Source organism: Panthera onca, chromosome D4 (genome assembly GCF_046562875.1).
Source record: "Panthera onca isolate mPanOnc1 chromosome D4, mPanOnc1 haplotype 2, whole genome shotgun sequence".
NCBI lineage: Eukaryota > Metazoa > Chordata > Mammalia > Carnivora > Felidae > Panthera > Panthera onca.
In genome coordinates, this window is record NC_138351.1 from 28916225 (window position 1) to 28941706 (window position 25482).

Sequence of the window (25482 nt, forward strand, 5' to 3'; positions counted from 1 at the left end):
TTCTACAGAGGTTCGCCTGAGATGGGCCCTCCCTCTTGGGGATGATGTTTGGTGAGGGGGCCTGGCTGGGTGCCCAAGGCTGTGACTCCAGCCTGCGGGACTCCTGTCAGGGGCACAGAGGGGACTGAGGTCAGCTTTTGGTGGATGATGTGTCTTATCCCTCTGAAATCAGTTTTACAACTGAAAGAGACTTACAGATGGTCTGCTTCAACCTCACATTTAAGATCTAGAAACAGAGGGTTTAGTGATTTAGACAAAATTGTGCCATCAATTACTAACAATTCAGACTAAGTGCCAGGACATCTGCCCACACCTGGGGATCCATTATTCTTCTGTGCTAAGTATTTGTATGGTAATGTAGTGTGTGTGTGTGTGTGTGTGTGTGTGTTGAGTGTGTGTGTGTGTGTGTGTTATGACTGTGCATGTATATATGTGTAGCATGAAAGTGTGTATGCATACATGTGCATTTGTCTATAAATGTGTGTGTATGTGTGTGTTGTGTTTAAGTGTGTGCATATTTGTGTCTGTGTTTCACGAGATATAGGATTCTCTGGCTCTGGTGACCTGTTCTCCTGGCCAAGAGCCATGACCCTCACCGATTCATCCACGAGTGCCTCTTCCCCACAGTTAGGGAGACTCACAGAGCAGGGTGAGGACTGTCTTCTCCTCCCGCAACTCCCCGCCATCCCCGCCCCTGTGTGAGCCCCACGGGGTCCTACAGAGTCCTCGGGTTACATGGCAGCCGGTGCGGAAGATAATCTTTCTGTCTTCCAAGAAGGGAAGGCCAGTCACCCGAGAGCGATTCCTGTGAATCATGTGATTCTGTGACCAGTCCTCACACGGGAAACTCTTCAGAAAGTACAGTTTTAATGCCTGCGTGACACCAGTAGTGTTGTCATATCCCTGTTGACTTAACCTGTCCCCGTCATGAATATTTCAGTCATTTCTCTATTACACATAAAGCTGGAGTGAACATCTTTATGCACATTTTCCCCCTGTATTTTGGATTGGACATGAAACTTTGGAGGGGGGAGGCTTTAGTCACGTGCTTAAAATCCCAGAGAAAAGGATTGATTGCTGAGTAAAAAAGTGCATTCGTGTTCTCTCTGCTGGTTTTCCTTCCCCCAGAAAACATTATTTCATTAATTAAGTGTTGATACAACTTACGATACTTTCTTACCTCATTTTTTGGTATATATAAGAGTTTTTACAATATCACTCTGAACAGAATGGGAAGAAAGCTCAATCATTCCCCCATCATGAAAGACAAAATACGTTAGTTAAGAATGTAGTTATAGTTATTGATAGTTTAGGACTTTTGGCTTTAAACTCATTCTTGGTAATGCCACACACATTTTTAGGATTGGTTTCAAATCCCAGGAACTTCTGTCATGTTTAGGTTTTTTTTCATATCTAAGCTGCAGGGTTTTCTGCCACATGGAGTTCTCACCTGCTGACTCATTTGAATGCTCGTTTAACTGACAATACTATTAGCCAGTCTGTGGGGGTCCACGTCCTTCTCTGTCTGGTTTGAAGGGCTGAGATCCTCTGAGGGCTCCCCTCGCTGGGGACGCAGCCTCACTAGCGTTCTGGGCTCTTCTCTGTGTGAGGCTCCCTTGCCACCTGGCCAAGGTCCCCACTTCTCCAGCCTCCTGACCTCTCTGTGCCTGGGAGCCTGCTGTCTGGCTGAGCCCTGCCCGCCCTCCCATTGGGAAAGCACTGGGGGGCCTTATCAGACAACAGGGGCTGTAATAGTGGGGATGCCTTTAAAGACCCCTCCATGTAGAGCATACCCAGCCCCAGGGCGAACATGCAAAACTGGTTATCTTGTAGAATGTTCAGATTTGTGGCTTTATCTGATTGCTTTTTCCTGGTGACATTAAATTATCCCCCATGAACAGGACAATGATAGACTTCAGCCTTGATTAGGTTTCTTTCACCATTTTGGTAAGAATTCTGTCCTAAAAATAAGAAATAAATGTTACCACTCTTTGCATCCCAAATCTAGAGCCTGAAACCGTTTTCCAATGAAGATGAGCCTCATTTCCTGACTCCTGAATGCTGATCAGCCCTACTGTGTGTCAGTGGTTCCCATGCTTTGGAAATTTCATGGAATAGTCGGATTTCATGAAGAACATGGGGGACTGAAACTATTTTCCAAAGTAAGACCACTTAGAAACACCGTAGCTGCCTACTGTTGTCACCATCAAAGTACAAAAAACACTTCTAAAACATTGTAATGCCATAAAAAAAAAGAATAAATTTTGTTAAATGCAGAATGTTACAGTTTTAAAATAATGGATATTTCTCTCCTTTGAATGATTTAATCTTGTTTTTAATTTTTTAAGTGTTTATTTGTTTTTTAGAGAGAGACAGAGCATGAGCAGGGGAGGGGCAGAGAGAGAGAGAGAGGGAGACAGAGAATCTGAAGCAGGTTCCAGGCTCTGAGCTGTCAGCACAGAGCCTGACACGGGGCTCTAACTCATGAACCATGAGATCATGACCTGAACCAAAGTCAGATGCTCAACTGACTGAGCCACCCAGGCACCCCTGAATAATTTAATCTTAAAGATATCATCCAGTGGTCATCATTAGTGATCACAGATCATTGTGGGCAGTTGGGGCTCTAAAGCTTTTTATTGTATTATTTGTCCCTAAGCGTTTGTTCTGTGTTGTATATAGAAATGCAGAGAAAGCCCCACAGGCCCCTGCCCATGAAATATTTCGTGGCCACGTGGATCCCATCCCCTGACACTATAAAACTCACCCTGTGTTCGCAGGCAGGGCCTCACATGGGGAAGACCAGTGGTTCTGGCTGCTCTTGAAACCCTCTCACAGATCTCAATGTTAGAAGGAAACCTGGAGTCATGCACGTGTCAGACCATGGCCCTGTCATGAAACACAAAGGTCAGTGCATCTCTATTCCATAGACTCGAGGATGGAGAATGGGAAGAGCAGGTTTTAATTCATAAGAGTGCTCATATTCCCGCCTGAACTTCCCATCCCTGTCTTTCCTTCCAGATCACATAGACACCTGGATTTGTTGTCTTTTGTTTTGTGTATTTTTTTATTTACTTTGAGAGAGAGAGAGCGTGAGAAGGGAGGTGCAGAGAGAGAAGGAGACACAGAATCCCAAGGAGGCTCCATGCTGTCAGCTCAGAGCCTGACACGGGACTCGAACTCAGGAACCATGAGATCATGACCGGAGCAGAAATCTAGAGTCTGAAGCTCAACCAACTGAAGTACCCAGGCGCCCCAGCCAGGTAAACATTTGTTAACATAGTAATGATGCTGTTTGCTGACTTCTTTCATCTAAAGATGAACAGTGGAAGACAAACTAAGCATGAGTCAGTATATCCTAGGTACCCACCAAAGATAGGAGCTTCTGGCATTTAGAACAGTCTGTCTCTCTATATAAAGCCTGGCTTTTTATTGAAAGACAGGAGCTCAAAATCTGGTTTTGGAAGCTAAAGTTGGAACATTTGACTTTTATTTACATTTCTTCTTTACTACTCCTAATCCTTCCCTAGGCAATGGATGCTTCTGGTTGAATCATGGGCAGGTTACATCTAAGAAAGTAAATAAAAATTAACATAAATAAACCTTCCAAAAATATTATCCTCATCACAGTTGAAACAGAGGGGCTGGGACGAAAGTGAGTGGGGAGTTAGTATTTCATGGGGACAGAGTTCAGTTTGAAATGAGGTGTGTTCTGGAGATGGATCGTGGTGATATTTGCATAATAATGTGACTGCACTAAATGAAAATGGTTAAAGGGGTCACTTTTATTATGTATGTGTTGCCAGGATAAAGAGAAATCAAGGTTGCTTCCCAGTGAGTAGGTGAGTGTCTCACCCCTTCCTGGAAAAAGAACAAGGAACAAGTTGGGCATGATGGCGGTGGGTGGTCTCAAAAGGGCAGTGCTGACCACCTGGGGTCCAGCTCCCTGGTGCAGTCCTGTGAGTGTGACCAGCCAGCCAGGACCCTGTGCCTGCCCCACCTGTCTAGATCATGAGCTCTGAGCAAGTAGGGGTGCAGCGGGCTGTACATCTTCCCTGCAGCAGCGTATTTCCTGTCCGCCCCCTGCAAACACTTGTGTGCTGTGTAGACCGCCCTCAGTTCCTGGAGGTGGGGGAAGATGGCATTCATATGACACTGGCATTCAACCCACTGAAATTTTTTTCAACCCACTGAAATTTTAAAGTAACTATTCACTCATGTTTACTAGCAAGTCCAGTTTCCCAGGACCAGTTGGAGAGTGAACCCACTAGAACTTGAGGGAGTCGTTTTTGACTTTGTTATTATTGTTCTGAGAACATGAAAGAGAAGAAGGGGAAGAACACTGGCTTCCCAGATGGATCACTGATGAGCAAAGTTCACCAAGGCGAAGCCTGGACTCAGCATTGCATTTTGCCAACATTCTGCCCACAGATGACCTATTTCAGTGCATTGTGCACATTTGGGGGCCGACTAAGCAAAGAAAAGCATGGCAGAAAGCCACGATGATTGGAAGCTGGTTTGGTTGACAGTCTCCAAGGTCACCTTAGTGACCAGCATTGCACCATTGTTAATTCCCACTAGCAATGTAAAAGAATTCCAGTTTTACTCTACCCTCAACAACGTTTGGTCTTGTCAGTCCTCTTAATTTTAGCTGTCTTAGTAGTTGTAGTAGGGATGTCAATGTGGTTTTAGTTTGTATTTCTCTAATAACTAATGATGTTGGGTAGTTTGCTGGTGTTTATTGGCCACTTTTCCATCTTCTTTTGATAAATATCTGTTCAAGAGGGAAATCTTTGTAACCTTTAATGTACAAACTAGAAAGTAATTCCTTATCTATTTCAGAACAAATTTCTCTGAATGTCTGTAAAAGAATGCCATAGGGGTACCTGGGTGGCTCAGTCAGGTAGGCGGCCAACTTTGGCTCAGGTCATGATCTCATGGTTTGAGGGTTCGAGCCCCATGTCGGGCTTTGCACTGACAGCTCAGAGCCTGAAACCTGCTTCAGATTCTGTGTCTCCGATTCCCCCTCTCTCTCTCTCAGAAATAAATAAACATTAAAAAAAAAACAAAAACAAAAACAAAAAAAGAATGCCATAGAGTGTAGTTCTAGGGAGAAAAAAAAAAGGATCGGTAATAATTCTATCTGAAGTTAGGTCAAATTTGCCCTAAACTTGAAGGCTTCATACTCCTTCAAATAGTTGCAGAATTCTTGACCATGATCCTGCTGTATTGACCATCAAGTATAATGCCCTGCAAATTTGAATTTAGAGGCCATGGTCACTAAACTCTTTTGTTTTCAATGGAACTCATGGTAAATGTCAGCTTACCTTTCCACACCTTACATCTGAGACAATCCTGGGTGATCCTGATAACCAGTAACCAGCAGAGTGTGACCCCAAATCCAACAACCTAAATGTATACTTTTCCCTCTAATAGGAGCCTCTCAGCTCTGGCATTCTGGCAATGTGATGATGCCCATGGATCTTGTCTCACAACAATGCTTTTAGGTGTCTGCCATAAAATACTTAAGCTTATAAGGCGATTGGGCATTGAAATGTATTTATCAAAATATAAAAATGAAATAGGGAACATGATAATATGAGTGCCTCCAGTAGAGGATCTTCTAAGTGCTGTAACTTGGAAGCACTGAAAAGCATTTATAATTTTGTAAGTTATGTGGATTTTGTAAGTTATGTGATTTCTCATGATCACAAAGTCGTGGGTACTACAAATATTACCTCAGTCTGTTGGTGACAAACACACTTGAAGGGAATGCCAATTTTCAGTCAGTGCTTGATAAAAGAAAGATGCACTTTTCACCCATATAAATTTGTGTTCTCTGCCATGAATTCTGTACCACCCAAAATTCATTGTTAAAGATCTAACCTCCAATATGATTGTGTTTGGATGTAGGGTTAAAGGAGCCCAGGGAAGGCGGCCCTAAAATGTGCCACTTTGGCATATTTATTATGATGACTAAAAGTTACTCAAGAGACAGCCTGTGCAGAAGGCCACTCGGGGCCTCCCCCGGTCCCCTGAGAGCAGGGAAGAACTCTCCCTGTGGCAGGCGCCCTCACTGCACCAGGAGATAGAGACATTCTCGTCACCAGAGACAGGGGCATTCAGAGCCCAGAAGACTGTATCCACACCCTGTTACTTTTTCCTAATTTCTCACCCTGCCCAAATTCTGTTCAGAATTCCTTACTAATTGAAGCTCCCAAAGTTAAGCTTTCTTTGTCTAGTCAATTCCTCATAGATTCATTGTCTCTCTATCTGAAAAGTATAAAAACTGCCTGTCTAGGTCCTTTCTTTAGTTCCCTATTTTATAATTAGGCTTCTGAGTGCAGGTAATAAAACTTTGGGGTTTTTTCTTCTATTGATTTGTCTCCTAGAAATGTAATTCTTAGTACAGCCTGAAGACCTCAAGGGTAGAGAAGAGTTTTTCCTTCTCTTTTCCCGCTATAGCTTCAGCAGCAGATTTTGTAATAATATCAAAATTAAGGAGAAGTTTTTGATCACAGCCTCTTACATTGGTCCCTAACCCGGGAAATGCGGATGTCCCTGCCCAAAGGCGTGAATCTTGCGGAAAGACTCCTGGTAGGTCCTTTCTAACTAAACAATAAGAATTCAGGGGAGTCGACCAATGAGATGTCTTATTTTGCCTGTGCAAAGTTAGGGGGCAGTTAGATTCTTCCCTAGCCTGAAATAAAAGAGGTCACCTACCTTCCTTTAGCCATGGTCTGGGAGACACATGAAGAGGGCCCCATCCTTCAAGGCCAATCAATGCCAGAGCAGAGGAAAGGAGACTCAGGAGAGAAAGCTTGCTTATGGTCAGTGAAAGTGTGTAGTGTTAGCCCACTGTCCTGGGCGGAAGCGGTGGACCCTCCGTGTCACTCCTTCTCTTCCCCGGGGATCTGACTTCAATGTCTCAGCATCCTTGAGTTCTGCAGCAGCATCAGTATGGGGAGCCCTCGGTAAGGTCCCCTTTACAGACAGGAAGCCTGTCTTCCCCTGATGAGGTTTACAATACCCCATCACCTGCTCTGACAGTGGCCGCCAGGTTCCTTTGAGTTCAAATGCAAGAAGTCTTCTTTATCCTGTTGATGACAGGCGTGAGCATCAGACATGAGACTGACAGCAGCTGGCCCCCAGCCCGAGACAGCAAGGGTCCGCAGAAGGTGTGTGCTAACAGGATCCCAAGACGTTTGTAAGGTTCTTGTTAACTCCTAGGGTTTGTCCGGTGAGGGTTTGTCGAGGGCCTTGCTCACTGGAGAGAGAAGGAAGTGCACCCCAAGTGGGAAACACATTTTAACTTGGTTGGTCACTGTGAAAGCATCAGCCCTGTGACAAGGACAGGCTCTAACCCATCTGGAAATGAGTGTACAATAACAGAACCTATGATCACCCGTCCTCAGTGGCAGTTCAATCAAGTCCTGTTGCAAGTGTTACAATTTTACGGAAGTGTCTACACCATTGTCTGTTTCTAATTTGAGTCATCTGGGGAAACACTTGAAAAAGGAGGTTTGTCAGGGAGCCCGGAAGAACCGAGCTGCTGTGTTGGACTCTCCCCAGCCCTGTTTATTGAATTCGCCACTGTTATTTGTCCGAGTTAAGGTTTGTTTTTTTTTTCAAAAGCTGACTGTGTGCATGTCACCAGGACAGTAGGACAGCTAAAGTCTGGCAATGAGGGGCTATTTTTGCGGAAGCAGAATTAAATTTAGCCACAAGTGACACAATCTTACAGATATAACCTAAAGGCTTAGTATTATTAGTATATGTAATCAGCCTATGTAGTGTAACAAATCTTTGGGAATATTTCTGTGCAAAAGAGGCTATCAAGCACTTATTAGAATAGGATCACAGATCTTTATGAAACTTAGACAAACTAATTAAATTAAAAAAATTTTTAATGTTTATTTTTGAGAGAGAGAGAGAAAGACAGAGCATAAGCAGGGGAGGGGCAGAGAGAGAGGGAGACAGAATTTGAAACAGGCTCCAGGCTCTGAGCTCTCAGCCCAGAGCCCAATACAGGGATCGAACACACAGACGGTGAGATCATGACCTGAACAGAGGTCAGACACTTAATGACTGAGCCACCCAGGTGTCCTACTTTCCTTTTCTTAACAGCAAAATGTATCTCTATTTCTTATGTCCTTTTTTTCTCTGAAAACTTATCTCATTCTCCTGACATACGAAGATATTTCTCTTATCATTTTTAGTAGTTTTAATTACTTATCTCAATTATATTTTTTAACTTTAGAAACCTAGACTTCTGGTGAAAACTAAGTAGCAAGCCATGGTGATCAACCTGTCATCAGAGCATTTTTTAATTTGCAAACTTAGGAATGTATTTAAACATTTCTAGAGGCATATGCCTTTTTAAATGTCTTTAATGTAACATGAACATATGCAAATATTTGTAATTTCTCTGCAACAAGAAGCCAATAGTAGATAAACCTATGTTTAGTAATTAATGTCCTAGTGTTTTGTGTTATTTGGGAATGATCTAGATTTTTAATGAATTTAACTTAACTCATTATTTAAAGTAGCAAACCTTTTAAGGTTTTATGTTATCAAAAAGATTAGAGGAAACTATTATTTATTCGGGAATGTTAAAAAAAAAGGCCCCAAATTTTGTCGACTGGGTTCCCAATCTGGTGCTTAACACAGACTAACTGCAGTTTCAACCTCCCCAGGAGTGTAGTTGTAACCTGTCGTCAGGGAGTTTACTGTCTGGTCCAGTGAGTCTGCCACTTGGGCCGTCTCTGTCCCCCCCAAGAAGGGGAAGTAGCTTGATAAGACAGCCTGCTTTGTCCCCTAGAAAGAGGCATTGCCAGGAACAATCCTTTTCCATGGCTAATAACTCTCTGGCCACCCCCTTCTTCTATAAAAACCTTCCATTTTGTACCACTCCTGGGAGCACACTTCTACCTGCTCAGTGTGGTCTTGCCTGATTCGTGAAGCATTTCAGAAAGCCACTTAGATCTCCAAATTTACTTGGCTGATTTTGTTATTTAGCAGGAGGAAGAATTTCCTCTGTTTTTAAGTTCTTTGAGTTGTGCAGGTTAGTTTCTCAGGTAGAAGGACTCTCTGTTAATGCCCTATTTCTGCTAAAGCAGGAATGTGACGGGGAGGTCGAGTTTTTCCTGAATCAGCTGGGTTTTGATTGCTTTAACTCAAAATAATCCTTATGCCTCAGTGGCCCATCTTGGGACAGCCTCTCCTTGGCCTCTGTACTATTTAAAAAATTTATCCCCAAACTTGCTATTTATATTTAATCTGCCTGTTTGAAGCACTATGTGTTGATTAGTTACAAAACAGGTTATTAAGCATTAGACATAGTCCTTATCCTAAGCTATTTTGTTGTTTTTGTTTTTTGGGGTTTTTTTTGCTGATGACAGATTCTATAAGAAATAACAAATTTATTTGGCTAGTCACCTCATGTAGAATAAAAGTCTTTGTATTGATTGTTGATAACTCTAAAGACAAGTTTGGGTTAATTAAACCACCAACCTTAAAGTAGCTTTAATATCAAATAATTTCTTAAATCATGTGAACTTGAAAAGCACTTAGGTTGGTTTCTACCTCTTAGAGTTTTAGAATGCCCAGTGCTTACTGTCACTTGCCTTCAAACCAACCAAATAGAGGTCTTCACAAAGTAATTTTAGCAATGCCATCCGAATATAGAAGCATTTATAACACAGATTGCAGACCTTCTAGATTCTGTTGTAAAATTAACTGCCATGAAATTTACCAGCTGTAAAGGGTGTATCTACTTTTATTTTTTCTGCTCAATGGAATAAGTTAAGGTTATTGGTCTAGATGGCTGAAGCCTGTTTTCTTTTTAATATTTGTAGAGAAGACCCTTAAGAATTGTATTTGTCGTTGGCAAGTCGGGTTTTCTGGCCTTGCTCGCCATGTTTGCGTGGTAACAACGGTCTCCCTGGAATCTGCACTGTGAAGAGATGGCCCAGATAAGAAATTCCTGGAGAAGACGGCAGAACACTGAATGTTTATATTTTGAAGGCACAGGGGGAAAATGCAAGCACTTTCTAGAAGGACTTTTCATCTCTGTAGGGCAGAACTTTTACAATACTTATAAGCCTTTTGAGATAAATAAGGGAGGTTTGAAGATTGATAAAAAGGATTGGAGTTCTCTGAATTGTTTTTGGAACCAGACTTCTGGTCCAGTAAAGACTAGATTCGTAAAACAAGGACAGCTGTTTTTAGCTTCTGAAAGAATTGGCTTGTTGCCTAAATAATAATAAAGGGCTAACACATCCATCCCTATGAGGAAGTCTTCTTTTCCTCTGGATGGTTTGCTTAACAGAGAACCTGAGCCCCTCCCCCACCCCGCCCCCCGCCAAAAAAAGTCTATCAGGCTCTGATTATCAGCTTTTAATTTGGCCAAATTTTTTATTATGGAGTTATTAAAATTAAAAAAAAAAATTTGTCTGATTTTAGCCGGGACAAACAGGAAAGATTTCTGACAGTGCTAAACAAGCCCATGGTCTCACATGGCATCCTTAGAGGTGTAAACAGCACGGTACTACTTTTACAAGCTCTGGAGCCACCCCCAAAGATCATTGAAGACAGAGCCGAGGAAGTGGAAGGCCAAGCCATGAACCAGAGGGACAAGAAGAAAATGGTTTTTCCCAGGAAAAAAAAGATCCATATCCAATGGGTCTGGACTTGGAAAGGAAGGGATAATGTGAGTGTTTATTTCCCTTTCTCATATAGGCTCAGGAGGAATTGATTTAAAAATGAAACAAACTCAACAAACTCAAACAAACTCTTGGGAACCCTGCCCAGGTTTACGAAATGTTTGACTGTGGGCCTCGGTTCAGTCCTTAACCAAGGATGAAAAGCATCTCAGGAGGATCACCTGTAACCTCAGGTGGTGTTCCTGGACAAAGGTGAGTGTCTCGAAAGGCACCTGGGACGGGGAAGTAGCAGATGGAGTGCTCAGGGAAAGGAGGGTTGAGGAGGTGGAGGACATAAGTCAGTCTTACAGTCTTCGGTCTTAAGCACCTCTCATGTTTCTAATTGTTCAGTAGCCTTTTCTAATGAATCTTTCAATGCAACTATTTTGGAATACTGAAGGCTTTTGGAGTCTTCTGCATACGTATTAAAGTAGGCCCCCCATTCTGTTTATTTAGATTGGAACCCCTGACTTTCATGTACACTCCTTGAAAGAACAGTCCTGTCTAACTGGATCGTTTCCTGTAATGGCCAGTGTAATTCTAGGTTATTTTCTAATTATTCTTTTCCATCTTTCTAGATATGTTTACCATCTGGGATTACAATTCTTAGACTTAAATAAACAAGTGTGCCAGAAAGGATTGCAGTTGATTCTTTATATATCCAGTTAGCTAAGCCTTTGGGTTTCTAGGAGCCAAACTAATACCTAAAAGGGAGGTACCACGGGTTGGGGACTGTGTGGTGTTTCACAGTGGTATCTAGTGGCATGAAGATTTTCTTGATGCTGGTGGGTGACCTAGTGCCCATGTAACTTGTTTCATGGCTGATTTATCCTATCACAGGAGACTTCTTGAGGTGGTGGGCCCTCTAACAGCCTTTAAATGCTGAACTCATGTCAATCAATTTTTGTGGCTTTTTAACCTCCAAGATCCGGCTGTTAGCAATAGCCTTTATTTACACAAAACAAGGCAAACAAACATGTACCTTTATTTATCAGCAGCACTGTGTCTCGTCACTAGGAAGGCCCTATGAGCACCACCATCCATTCCCTTGGGAACCTCTTGCTGAGGAATGTGGCATGAAAGGCAGGGGTTGCCTCAGGGCGACCCTTCTGTCAGCTCAGTGGTAGTCCTGGCAAACACACCAGCACCATTGGGCTCCTGGCATAACCATCTGCAGCTCAAGCTGGCCTGACTTGTAATGGAAGGTCAGTGGGATCAGGAGCTCCAAGGCAAAGATAGAGACAAACAGAATGGAGCTCTGACCCGGAGGAGCTTACCCACAGCGCTGGGAAAGGAGGAGAAGGCCATGAACCTAAGGCTTGTGGGCACCACACCTGTTTCTCCTTGCTGGGTATGTTGCCAGAAGTTTTCTCCAGATCTTGTCCCTGCCACTAAATCAAAATTCAAGTAAAGTTGAGAAATGAATTGGATTTCTTAGAGGATTCATGAATCAGGCAGCATCCCATCTAGCATATAGAAGGAAACTCTCCTGAGCTAAACAAAAGAAAGGTTTGAAAAGGTAAGGAAAAGCATAAAAGGAAGAAAGGAATGTACTAGCAAGGAATGCATTGTTTGGACAAGGTGGCCCTGTTAAAGGGGAGCAGAAAGGCTCTCAGTAAATTCCCCAGCATGGACCAGGAAATTCCAGGTTGACTCTTTCAGGGTTACCTTGCTGGAGGTTGAACCTGCAGTTGTCTTGGTTTCCTGACCTGGGCCCTTAACCTAAGCAACACCATTTTGGGCCTGTGGCTTTCTGTTCAACAGCCCTCACAAGGAAGCGGTATTAAATTAGCCCTACTCTATGCTCATGCCTAACACGTATTATCTCATTTAATCTTCACAAGAATCCTCTGAGGAAAATCTAATTATTGCCCCATGTCCTCACTGAGGAAACTGAGGCTGAAGGTGTTGTGGAACCTGCCTGGGCCCACACCAGGAGAGCTGTAGAATGGCCCTGCTGGCCCAGCCCTGACTCCGAGCCCATGTGCAGAGTCCCTTTGACCACTGCTCTCCCGGAGCAGAAAAGTGCTGGAGACAACGCATGAGGAAGATCACTGGGGTGTCTCACTAAAGTGGGTCCAGAGGAGGTGCCAACCCACTGTTTAGATATGTGGAATCCTGTTTCTAAAGAAAGCAACACTGGTCGTCAGAGGGCAAATTCGTGGTCTCCTGATAAATACGTCCTTGCTTGAAATAGCTATTTATCTTAAACTTGTAAAGTTAAATCTCAAGAAAAACACTTTAGACATCGAGAAACATAATATCCATACAGAGAATGGGGAAGTGAATGCAGTTCCTATATTCTGCTTTTCCTCCATCTCTTAATCCAGTTTTGTTTTGTTTTTCAATAACTTGTTTCTATCTGTTTTGAGAAGGAAAAGGAAAATAACTGTGAGGGGACTGGAAACATTACAAACTGCCACTCCATCCCTGGACATCCTGCTCATCTGTCTCCTTCAGTCCAAGGATTTAGGTCTTGCCCATCATATCCTGAGTTTTGGAGATTTCCAGTCCACTACAGATTCTTCCAAAACCCAGAGGCATCCCATTCTGAGACATTGATAACACCTCTCTCTGTGGGTGCTGCATTCCTCCCCCTGCCCCACCTTTGCCTGGAATAAATAGGAACCACTAGGCTAGATTATCCTGCTTTCAGCCCTCCAGGAGACTTTAACCCAAAACTCTAGGACTAAAGGACATGCAGGCTGATGCTGAAAATCAATCTGGGGCTCCCGGTGAGCTTCTTCTCATGGACCACCTGCCCATCTCTTGTAGTCTGGGTAATTAGTAGCTTCGGGTCCCAGGGATGAGCTGTACCCTCCCTTCTCCCTCCAGGGTCTTGTTCCCGTTCGGCAGGCTTGTCTCCCTGGGGGCCAGTGGGCAGATACTACCTACCCTAGGAAAGGTGGGAACGCTGCCAAGAAGCCCCGCCCCCCGGCCGGCTGAGCCAATCACCTTGAGGACAGGTGGTCAGCGCTGGGCGATCCGGCGGAATCATGGGCCTTAAACCGACAGCCTTGGACCCACTTCGCGACCCAGTGGACCCCCAGCCCTGTACTTGGGACTGTGCCTACACAGCTACACCTGCCACAGGTGAGGCCCAGGGTTGGGCTTGAGTGGAGGGCCAACCTGGGAACGAGGTTGGCCACCAGCCTTAGGATTTGGGGTTCGTGGCTCCCAGGAGGTACTGTCCCTGGCCTGGCCCCACCAGACGCTGAAGCCAGATCTCTGCACACCAGGTTGTAGAGCCCGCTGAGTCATGGCCCCTTGTCCACATGCCTTAAAACTGGTGGGCAGGTTCCAAGGCGGGGAGTGGAGCATCAGGCCCCTCGCACATCCCACATCCTCCACAGCCCTGTGTAAACATTTGATAAATGCAATCTTTTTACCCTACCACAGGGCTCTAACACCTTAGAAGAAAGGAGGATGCCCTTTTAAATGGATTGTTCTAATCAGAATCTCATTTCTTTTCCCTTCCTAGGTTTTTGAAACATGCATCCTTCTCCTTCTCTCTTCCTGGCTGCCCTTTGCTTGGGAATAGCCTCAGCTGCTCCGCAACTCAACCAGAGCTTAGATGAACTATGGTCCCAGTGGAAGGCAACACACAGGAAGCTATATGGCATGGTTGGTAACATCTAACCTGTCCAGAGGGACCCCTGCAGAGAACAGTCTGTGCTGTGGGAGTTCATAGCAAGGAGTAGCTTCTTGAGGCCGCTCTTACCAAGGCAGTAAGCAGGGCTCCTTGACTGTACACAACGTGGGCATATGTCCTGCTGTGTGGTTGCTGGAGATCAGCTCGCAGAAGCATCAGTCCATCCCTGGCTGTGGTTTCTCCTCCTCTCTGTGAGCACATCCACTTGGTGCAGGTGAGTTGGTTTTAAATAGAAATAAAGACGTGTGATTGTATCTTCCCTCTAGAATGAAGAAGGATGGAGGAGAGCAGTGTGGGGGGAAAATATGAAGATGATTGAACAGCACAATCGGGAATACAAACAAAAGGAACACAGCTTCACGATGGCAATGAATGGCTTTGGTGACATGGTGAGTGTGGCGTGGATTGGTGAACATTTTGTTTTTCTGAGTACTTTGCCAAAGTAATCTCAAACTTGTCAACATCCTACTTTCTTTTCCTTGAAGACCAATGAAGAATTCAGGCAGGTGATGAATGGTCTTCAAATCCAGAAGCACAAGAAGGGGAAAGTGTTCCAACCACCTCTCTTTGCTGAGATCCCCTCATCTGTGAACTGGAGAAAGAAAGGCTACGTAACTCCCACAAAGAATCAGGTGGGACAGTATTCAGCAGGTTCCTCTCAAGAGTATAGGCAAAAGGGATCAGTGTCCTTGCTGTGGTAGACTGAGAAATAATGTGCCATTTGCTATGTTTTAGAAGACTTTGAGATGTGTGCTCTGTTGTCAAGTCCTGCTATTTGTTTTGTAGGCTGAGAACTTTTTACTTGGGTTTCAGGGTCAGTGTGCTTCTGGCTGGGCTTTTAGTGCAACTGGTGCCATCGAAGGACAGATGTTTGGGAAAACTCACAAACTTGTTTCACTGAGTGAGCAGAACCTGCTGGACTGTGCTTGGTCTGAAGGCAATGGGGGCTGCAGTGGGGGCAACATGGATAATGCCTTCCAGTATGTTAAGGACAATGGAGGCCTGGACTCAGAGGAATCCTATCCATACCATGCACAGGTAAATGGAGCTCCTTATCTTGCTATAAACTTGAACACATTCAGGGAAAAAGGGATGCCATATTTAATTTTCACAATTTAGACTGTAGCCTTTATATCTGCAACTGTCTTGATCTCATGTTTCCCAGGATGTAGGTGGTAGTAATAAAGTCTCTACCCCTTTACCTTTGAAAGCTCCAATCTTGCAAATACAATCCAGAAAATTCTGCTGCCGACATAACTGGGTTCTTGACAATCCCTAAGACGGAGTACAAACTTATGAGGTCAGTGGCAATTGTGGGTCCCGTCTCTGCTGCTATAGATGCAAGCCTGGATACCTTCCGGTTCTATGACCAAGGTAAGGATTTGTCTGTGTAGAAATTTAGGCAGAGAAATGGAAAGACCGTCATCACATACAGCAAGACTGACTCTTTGGCATGTCGAATTTCACACAAAATTTTGGGGGGTGCGGATTTAACGCAATTGTTTATTGTATACAGGTAATATTTGTGCCTAATGTTTCTATCTGTAATGACTGGAGACACAACCTCATGATGTTAATCACTTCATAAATATGTGTAAAAGGCTACATAATTTACTACCTGATTTTGAAGTTACTAGAACTTTCAAGTAATTCAAATGATTCTACTACTGAAATTAAAACTTAGTTCAAGTAATTCTGTGTTCTCTGCTGTTTCCTTAGGCTGACATCCTAAAAGTAGGTTTCTGTGAATGGTCTTTTATGGCTCGTGACTAGTTATTTACAAAACAGATTGTGCCACTTCATATTCAGCTGGTATTAGACGAGGCCCTAAGTCTCTTGCCTGGCTCAAAAAAGATCTGGCTTTCATTTTTTAATTTTTTTTCAAAGTTTATCTATTTATTTATTTAGAGAGAGAGAGAGAGCACACGTGCATGCTCACATGAATGGGGGTGGGAGGATGCAGAGGGAGAGAGAGAATCCCGAGCAGGCTCCACACTGTCAGTGCAGAGCCTGATCTCACAAGCTGTGAGATCATGACCTGAGTCAAAACCAAGAGTCACATGTTTAACCCACTGAGCCACCCAGGCGCCCCTCCCCGCAAAAGTCCTGGCTTTTAAATTGTATCTGGAATTACGTCATTTCACTGCATTTTGAAATGCCTCCCTTACAGCGGTGGATAGGCTGAGTTACTATCACACATCATGTGGGAATCTTCACCCCAGCACTGAATTTTACTTTCCAGGCATTTATTATGATTCAAACTGCAGCCATGAAATCCTACACCACGGCGTTCTGATAGTTGGCTATGGCTTTGAGGGAGCAGAGTTGGATAACAAAAAGTATTGGATTGTCAAGAACAGGTATAAAAGCCAAAAATACTTACCCTTAAAACTGAAAAAGGAATCCTTTTTGGAATCAGGGTTTGGGTACAGGTCTCAAACCCCTGAGCACACTTGTAAAATCTCAGGAACCCAGAACCCCACTTAGGGGAAACACAGACATATTCATGTAATGACAACAAAGTAAGATACTGTCTCAAGCTTGCTAGGGTCTTGATATAGTTTTGGTACCACTGCGTTTCTAAACCGGGAATTTTATGAATTCTGAAATACATCTGGCCCCAAGAGTTTCTTCTTTCTGTGTCTCCATTTGCAGTCTGTTAAAGGTCTGGGGATAGAATTCTGTGCAGGGTTAGAACTCAATAATGAACAAGAATGGCCTCTCCTATTCTTCCTGAATCTGCTGTAGCCTCTGGTGCACTGCTCAATATCAGGTGCTGTCGTTCATAAAGATAAATGTGCTTGATTGTGTGAGTAAAATAGCAAATGCTGTCTTCTTTCAGCTGGGGAGAAGCCTGGGGCATAGATGGCTATATACTGATGGCCAAAGACCGGGACAACCACTGTGGTATCGCCTCCTTGGCCAGCTTTCCTACTGTGTGAGACGATGCAATAAAGAAGGCCTTGACTGGGGACAGAGTATGCAGAAGAGGATTTTACCTTAACACTGACCAGAACTTCCTGTGTGGGATAAAGCACTTGAAGGGCTGAAGATCCAAGTTGTGAACTTTATACTGGGAATGTTCCCAACTCTCTCATTATTGTTGTAAACAGCCTTGTAGGAATTTGTCTAATGGCATGTAACATTTCATGTTTTAAAATGAAGTGTGTAGTTTTATTCTTTAAAATAAAAACATTTCAAGGTATTCAAGTTTTTAATACACTCAATTTTTATAGAGCCAAAAATGTCACTGGGCTCTAGGGACATAACTGAATGTGCCAGTGGCCCACTAGGAGAATGCTGAATGGTGTCTGGTTCTTGTAGTTGTAAATAGGCACATGTCATGGCAGCTGCCCTTTGCCTGTGTCTGTCCCAACACTTGAATAGAGCAAAATGTGAACAATGATCTATAAGGAAAAAGGTTAATTATTTTAATAAGGAAAAAATACACACTAAGTGAACATACATACATTGAATTTCCAAGGTAGAATAGTGCCTTAAATATCATGGTCATTTGACCCAAATGGTTATATCCCACCCAAGTACAGGACAGATGTCACGGTCAGTTTCAGGTGCATCTTCCCCAAATGCCAGAGAAGATCATGTAACCTCTTTGTGGGTGAGGAAGAACCGGACGCAGTGGGTTACAGGAACGTGTACCTTGGGTCCACAAGGGTTAAGGGTAAACCCCAGACACGAGGCCAGCTTCAAAAATAGAACTGGGCCTCAGAGGTGGCAGACAGGTGAGGACATCCAAAGTGATCATCTGAGGCCTCATTTACACCTAGCCACTCAAGCCCGGAAATGATTAAAAGAAGACATTCTGCCTACTGTTCGCAGGCTAAAGAAGCACATAGTTCCATTTTCTGTCTGCAGGTTGACTCATGTTCCCACTCAGAAAGCATGAGGAGAAGACGTAAGGTTGTAGTTAATAGACCCCGTAACCGGTCATGAGCACATGAGGTGGAAGACAGCAGGTCTCAGCCCACAAGACCTCCAGCACCTTGAGACAAGTCCCTTTGGACTGGGCTACCTGTCATGCCGGAAGGACCCTCCATGAGACTTCCCTCCTAGACGCTTACATTTCCAACTGTTTAACCTAAAATGACAAATGTGGTGTGTGCAGGGAAATTCTGTGGGCTTCCTGACAGTGCTGTCAGGGGCAGTCACAGGAGAGGTGGGGACTCCCCAGCAGAATCCCTTCTGCCAGGGGGAAATTGTATTGGAACAACCAGAACTGATGCAGCACCTGCTGGGTCTCAGCCATCACCTGGTGGAAGGCACATCCCCAACCGCCAGGAGGAGCAGGTGCTGGGAGGGGGAGGAGGTGGCTCAGAACAGTAGGAGGAAGAGGTGTCTGATGAGAACCCAGAGGAGCCAGTCAGGGGGACAGGAGAAAAGAGGGGTGTCTGAGCAGAGGCTCGGGCTCAGAACCCCGGAGAAAAGAGACAGTGTATCTAGAGAACATGGAAAGAGAGTGAGGTGAGGGTGCGGGGGGATGAGGCTGGGTCCACACGAGGGTTTTAGGACAGGGGGGCACCACTGGGGAAGCAATGGAGAGACTGGTTATCTGTTAATGTAAACACACTCTCGGAATCCTCGCAGCTCTGTGATTTTGTCAAAAATCGTCTCTCCCATTTCCCACCTGGGCTCAGGGGCATGGTTCTTCCTGGAAGTCTCTCCAAGAGCTGGAACCCCCTGTTGCTTGGGAATGGCTGGTGTCCACGAATGCCCACTGGTGGGATGTCCTAGATGCAGGTGTGGGCAGGGCGTTCAGCCTGGGCTGGTGACCAGAGCGCTTGCCCAGCCCTCCCCATTGCTTGGACTCCCACAGTTTGAAGGCGTCTCTGAGTTCAAGTCCCAACAACAGGTGTGCCAGGATGCTCACAAGGAGCTCCAGACTCCTATGGCCTGACCTTGCTCCCTGGTGAGACTCTGCTCCTGCAGGTATTTGGGGCCTGTCACCAGGGATGGCCCAGGGACCCGGAGACAGGCTGAGACCCTACCTCATGATGGGGAGAGCCAAGGCCACTGAGCAGAGGGGCGTGTGGGATGAAGACAAGGCTGGGGCCGTCTTTGGAACATGCAGTCTGCCACAGTTGGTCTCTGAACATCCCTTAGGAAGGACTCCTTGTGATTGTCATCTTGCTTCACCATGCCAGGCTCGCTCAGCCTGCTGTCCACACTGTCCTGGGAGTTCAGACCAAGACTCTGAGAACATGTGCAGGTGCCGATGTGAGGGAAACCAGGAAGAGCTGGCTGATGTGTGAACTTCAGATATTAGAAGCTTGTGTACTTTTCAAAGTTATGTATATTTTTTAAACTTGTGAAAAGTTCCGAAGTGCATCTTCGGAGTTTTCAGAATGGTTGTGTTTTCTAAGTTTGTCTCCCTTTGGACTGAGCAGCTTTTCACCAGCACTGCCTTCAAGGTCATTTGAACGAGTGAGCTGGAGTCAGTGGAGGACAGCGCTGGAGTCAGTGGAGGGCGGGGCACAGACATGCCCTCCCTCAGCTGCCCAGGAGCAAGCCAGCCTTGGGTCAGAGAGGCTTCTGGAAGTTCTCTGGGGCTTCAGCAGTGTGCCATGGCTACCATGCCTCTAGGGTCTTCAGAGTGCAAGGACCAGAGGGGCTCAGGTGGAGGGGATCCCCTCAATCCTGCACACCGGACAGAAGTGCTGGCCAAAGTCAAGGTGCCAAGATCAACAGCACACAAAACAGAAAGGGCCACAAGTCAATTATTGCACAGTGTCCCCCGGCACCTGGTGGTACAATTATAGCCAGAATTAGGTTTCTGCCTTTCCCCTGTCACAGGAGAAAAGGACACCAGTGCCCTCAAAAGATTTGGTATGTTAGTAAGCTGTGTGTTACAAACTAGGGGGAGAATGTTCTATTCCACCTGGTGACATACTCCTAATGGATGGTGTTGCTCACAGGACATGGTGACTGCAGTTCAGATGCTTCCTGTGCAGGGGAGGGGGAACCAGGGACTGACTTAAAGGGAAGGGGAAAAGGCAGGCTTTGAAGGTTAAATTAGAGGGTTGGGAGGCAGATTTGCTCTGGGGTCAAGGGCTTATTTGCAACACTACATGGCATCAGGGAGAGATCCAGCCAGTGCCCCATTTCTTCCCGCCTGGTGGGCAGCTCTGGGATGAGTGACTGTGTCACAACAGAACGTCTTCAGCCTCTGCACTGACTTGGGTCACAATTCAGGGGTCCCCCAGCCCTTTCCCTCCCCTGCAGGGCTTTGTGTCTGAACCTATTGGAATTTGCGGCTAAGGGAGAAGCTAGAATAAGGACAGCGTCAAGTTCTACAGAGCACTGGGCAGGGGGAGGAGTTCACAGATGACAAGTACCTGCACAGATTATGTTAAATGTGAATGGAATGGCCTCCCTGTGACATACCAGAGACATCAAAGGGAATATCTATAGTGAAATATAATGTGTTGCAGTGTATAAATGCTGGGGCCCAGGGCATGAGGGTTGTAGTGAAATTGGCAGGTATGGGGACCCGTGCACGGTCACTATGAAGTGCCTGCAGACACCCGTGCATCCTGGAGTGCTGGGATGGCACGCGGACACTGTAGCAGCTTGTCTACCTGATTTTCGCAAGTGAGGGTAGGAGCTCGTGAGGGTTTTTTTTACCAATTTATTAAGCATTTGCATTCTTGGAAACCTCAACTATTGAGATAACACACTCTCCAAAACAGGCTGGGTCATATGTGGCATGCAGTTAAGCCTAAGGTCATGTAATCATAAGCAAGTTTTTCTCTTAAATAAATGCTCAGCAGACTCTCAGCGCTCAGGTGGACCCAGGGAGTTGTTACCGTCCAGGACATGTGTAAACGTGTGTGGACACATAGCACCCACATCCACGAGCACCCCCAACATCAAGAACTGAAAACGTAGCGCCCATTCCCACCGTGCCCACTAGGAGGCAGTGTTGCCATGTGGAGAAGGAAGGTCAGGGTCACACAGAGAAAATGGGGAAGGAGTGGAGTCTGACAGGTGAGCCTGCTGGGTGGTCAGTGGAAGAAGCCACCGTGGCTCAGCGGGAAGAGGCCAGCAGGACATCCCCCCTCCCGGGATGAGAGCTGGAAGCAGTGTCTGCCAGGCCTGAGACCACAGGAGACTAAAAGCAGGCAGTTCCCTCTGAGAGGCTCCTGCAGGTCCCCCTGAGTCCTGTCATTTGTACACACCCCTTTATTGAGCACCTCCCTGCCAGGTGCTGGGGACACGACTTTCTCCTCAAGTTGGCTCCCAGTTGAGGGGGAAGATCATCCCACCACACCCTACAGTCTAGCGGGGTCATGATGGAGAACCCCACCTGGGCTGGAGCCTCCTGGGGAGGAACGTTCTGGAAGAGAACCCAGTAAAAGCAGTCCCCCCGGATGTATGGAAGTTAGCAGGTTAAAGCGGAGGGACCATCCTGGGTCGGGGAAGGACCCTGAGCCTGCACCCCACACTCCCAACAGGCCCCTGTTCTGGGGCCAGGATCAGGCTGGGGGTGGGAAAGCAGGCTGGCTGTGAGGGTGGATGGAGCCAGGGCGGCGAGAGCCGTGCCTGACTGTGCAGGAGTCCAGGTGGGCTCTCTGGGTGCACAGAACACCTGCCCACACTGTCCTATCAAAGTGCTCTTGTTGTCTTTGGTGTCAGTGTTCACGTGTCTCTGTGTCCCCAGGACACGGATCTGGGTCGGGTCTACACCTTCCTGTTCCCTGCACTTTGCTCAGCCCATGGGGGCCTCCATAAATGTGTGCTGATGAGCGAGTGAGTGAGTGAATGTGTGAATTATCCTGCTTCTCTCTGCAGGGCTGAGAGAGGACAGTTGGGAAGGTTACGGGTCCCCGGCCCCACCACAGCATCGTGTTTGTACCTCCTGATGCCGCTTCTCAGCATCTGGCGCCATCATGGTGTTGTGAGGGAATGGGACCCCTCCACACAGAGGAGCAGGGGTCCCTGGCCACTCTTGACGGGCTGACCCTGGTTCCCCTTTAAATTGATGGCTTCACAGGAATTACTCCACCCCATTTCTTGTGCACCAAAATGCCATGGACACGGGCACCTCCCTGATGACAGAGAGCTCACCGGTGGTTGCCAGAACCCGGGCAGGGAAAGGCGGTGACTGGTTATAGCTATGGAGCTTCCTTAGGGGGTGGAAATGCTCTGGAACCCAGAGCAGGGCTGGTTGTACACATAGTACATGTAGTAAAGCCACAGAGTTTCAGTCCCTCTGAAATGGCTAAAATGGTCCATTACCTGTCGCATGCACTTTACATGAATTGTTTTTAGATGCAACGGGACAGAATCAGACATGGGTAGCATCGCTGACCAGGGTACCACTTTCAGGTGTAAAATAAGTAAGTCCCAGGATGTACTGTACAGGATGGGACCACAGTTCATTACACTCTATTGCATATTTGAAAGTCCCTAAGGGAGTAGCTCTTAAAAGTAGTTATCACAAAAAGCACAGACCAGGCAGGAGTTCTGCACCTGGGGCAAAATTTAAAATCTGCTCAGGGTCTTGCTTTTTTCTGTAACACAGCTTCGGTCACCTGTGTTCAAGATACACACTGAGGACCCTTCCTCCAGTAGTTGAGATCCTCCTAGAACCTCCAGGGTGGAATCAAAAGCAGCTGTTGGCCCCCTCGGGGTCTGGAAAAACCACCCTGGTGAGATCCTTAAGTGTGGGCTGCTGAGAAACTTCAGAAGACGAGGGCCCAGACTCTCCTCCACCAGCTCCGCAAGGTTCCTGCCCTCACCCTGGCCCTGCAAGCCAGCACATAGGCGCCTCCTCCCCAGCTCCTGTCTCTCCACTCCGTGCTTGCTTTGTGCTGTCTCCTGTCACAGTCTAGGAGGAGTGCTGGCTTTGTGTTGGTTGCTTGGTTTATGTCTTCTGGTGCCTTGGTGGCCTTAGGTATGGTCAGCCTGGCTGTGGGCCCTGTGTCCACCCCCTTCCTGGCCTGAAATTGCAGGTGTCCCAGCAATAGTAAGGACAGGCCTCACCAAAATCATGGCCAAAGATCCAAAAGTCCAAACCACAAATGTCACATTGCAGATGGTGTTGTGTTCTACTTGAGGGGCTGTGAAGGGATCAGCCCTTGAAGACACAGTGAGCTTGGTCGAGCACAGCTTTCAGATTGCATAGATCAATATTGGCCCTAAGATGGGTCCTTCCCCTTAGACTTTCTTCTTAGAATGCTGGGCATACCCAGTGACTCAAGACAGAGAGAGAGAGACAAAGAAATCTATTTAGATCTGTTACCTGGAAATTTCATAGGTCCTCATGGGTAATGAAGATTATGCTCCAGGAGCCCTGGAGTTACCCTGAACCAGTCGCACACAAGTGACACATGGTTCCTGGGGAGAGAGAAATGTTATTTGCTACTCACAACTCACCCCTCAGAAGTCGTGTCTCCATTCATCTTCCTTCTCACCGATTTTCCCTAACTTGAAGATTCTGCAAGTAGATTCTTGACAAAGTGTGGCCCAGGGTGGCGGGATTATCCACAAGTGTCACTGTGTGTGGCAGCATCCTTCAGCCACTGCTTAGGGAGACTTGGGACTTGGGGCCTGGTGACAGAAGGTTCTGTCAGGAGGATGTACCCTTTGGACCCAGGAGCCGCCCCAGCTGCAATCAGCACAGCGATGCAGCGGGTCTCCCGGGGAGGCTGCTGACCTGGTCCAGGTGCCACACACGTGTCATCTCACCGGATTCTCTGGACTTGGTGAGCTTGTGTGATAAACCCCCTTCGGGGAGAAGTAACCCGGGGCTCAGAGACATAATGTGCCTGTGACAAAAGCAGAGGCTGAAACCCAGGGTCTGGCAGTGCTGTGTACATGGGTGAGGGAGGGAGGAGGAAAACTGGATTTGCTTCCAACATTCACACTTGAAGAGATGTCATTGGACAAGTTGGGTATTTGGGCCTCTTGCAGAGGGCTGCTGCCCTCTGTCCCCAGAGAGGAGCACAAGGGAGGGTCTTTTGCCCAGTTTGCAAAGGGGCTTCTCCATCAGGACACTAGGGGCCAGCAGTTAGCAAAAATTAATGTTTTCCCTCTGTAATTTTAATGTCTCCACATGAAATCATTATTGTTGTAATACTGTGTACAAGTCTGTCCTAATCTTTTATTCTCCCAACAAAAAATTCCTGCAGGAGGTGCCGGAATGCCTTTCATTTGGCAAATCTGGTCTGCTCCTAGGAAGCCAGAGGCCGTGGTGCCACTGAGACAGTCCATCCCTGACGGTGCTTGTCCAGGACACAGGCTTGATGCCACGGGGAGTGGACAGACCCCTTCTCGGGAACCCGAGAGCCTTCACCACTTGGACTAAGAGTCTGCAGAGAAGCACACTGCGACGGGGACCACGTTGCCACTGAGGGTTGCATCATTTCTTCTTTACATTTCTATTTGCCAGGTGTCCTACTCGTATAATCAGAGAGACCTATTCAGTTAAGAGTAACTGTTCCTGCTTTTCTCCTTCCTGCCTTGAATTTTCCCATTGGGCTTATCCTCAGTCTGAAATCTTTGCTCTTATGTAAGGGCTCACTTTGTGTTTGGCTCACCGACTGTGAAAGCCAGGCAGCCCGGGGGAAATGGTCAATTCTTCAGGACTTTGCAATGTGTGTTACTATTCCCTGCAAACCTAAGGTGCTACCTACAGCTGTATCTCAGCTCCCCGGGTCCCTCCCCCAGTGCACTTATGGGGAACCGCCTCTCACCGCCCAAGTCCCAGCCCTGAGGCAGACAGACTAGCTCTGCCCTCAGGACAATGGAGGAGAGACAGGCAGGCGTGCTAGTAATGGGGCCGTGGGTCCATGGGCACCACTCCTGGGGCCCCCAGGCTCTAGGTACAGACGCAAGGGACCCAAATCGTGTTTCCAGCTAACCTCACAGGTCTCACCATAAATGTTCATGTGATACTTCAAAACTGACCCATTATTTCCATTTAGTAACAGACGTGGACTTGAAAAGTGGATCATTAATATCCTTCCCATAGCGGAAAAGCACTACTGCTGCCATTGATAGAAATATTGCGTGAACAGCCAACCACGGGGCTGACATCTGGTACGTGCAGTTGCTCAGTCCTGCTTTCTCAACAGGGGAGATTAGCCAGGATGGACTTCAGACCAC

The 25482-nt window shown here is 46.3% G+C and overlaps 1 protein-coding gene across 1 annotated transcript; it reads left to right on the top strand.

Moving 5' to 3' along the window:
- The first annotated feature begins 13642 nt into the window (after window positions 1–13642).
- On the top strand, window positions 13643–17573 carry LOC132663540 (procathepsin L-like). The gene is made up of 8 exons (XM_060609915.3): window positions 13643–13796; window positions 14185–14327; window positions 14622–14744; window positions 14841–14987; window positions 15169–15393; window positions 15567–15729; window positions 16598–16715; window positions 17198–17573. Exons 2-8 carry the CDS (start codon window positions 14196–14198, stop codon window positions 17295–17297), a joined length of 1008 nt encoding a protein of 335 aa, XP_060465898.1. The 5' UTR covers window positions 13643–13796; window positions 14185–14195; the 3' UTR covers window positions 17298–17573.
- The last annotated feature ends 7909 nt before the right edge of the window (window positions 17574–25482 follow it).

Excerpts from the sequence above, each read along its gene's own strand:
- LOC132663540 (XM_060609915.3), top strand. The coding sequence starts at position 14,196 with ATGCATCCTTCTCCTTCTCTCTTCCTGGCTGCCCTTTGCTTGGGAATA. Across the intron at positions 14,328-14,621 it reads ACAGGAAGCTATATGGCATG|AATGAAGAAGGATGGAGGAG; the intron begins GTTGGTAACATC and ends TCTTCCCTCTAG. Across the intron at positions 16,716-17,197 it reads TATTGGATTGTCAAGAACAG|CTGGGGAGAAGCCTGGGGCA; the intron begins GTATAAAAGCCA and ends GTCTTCTTTCAG.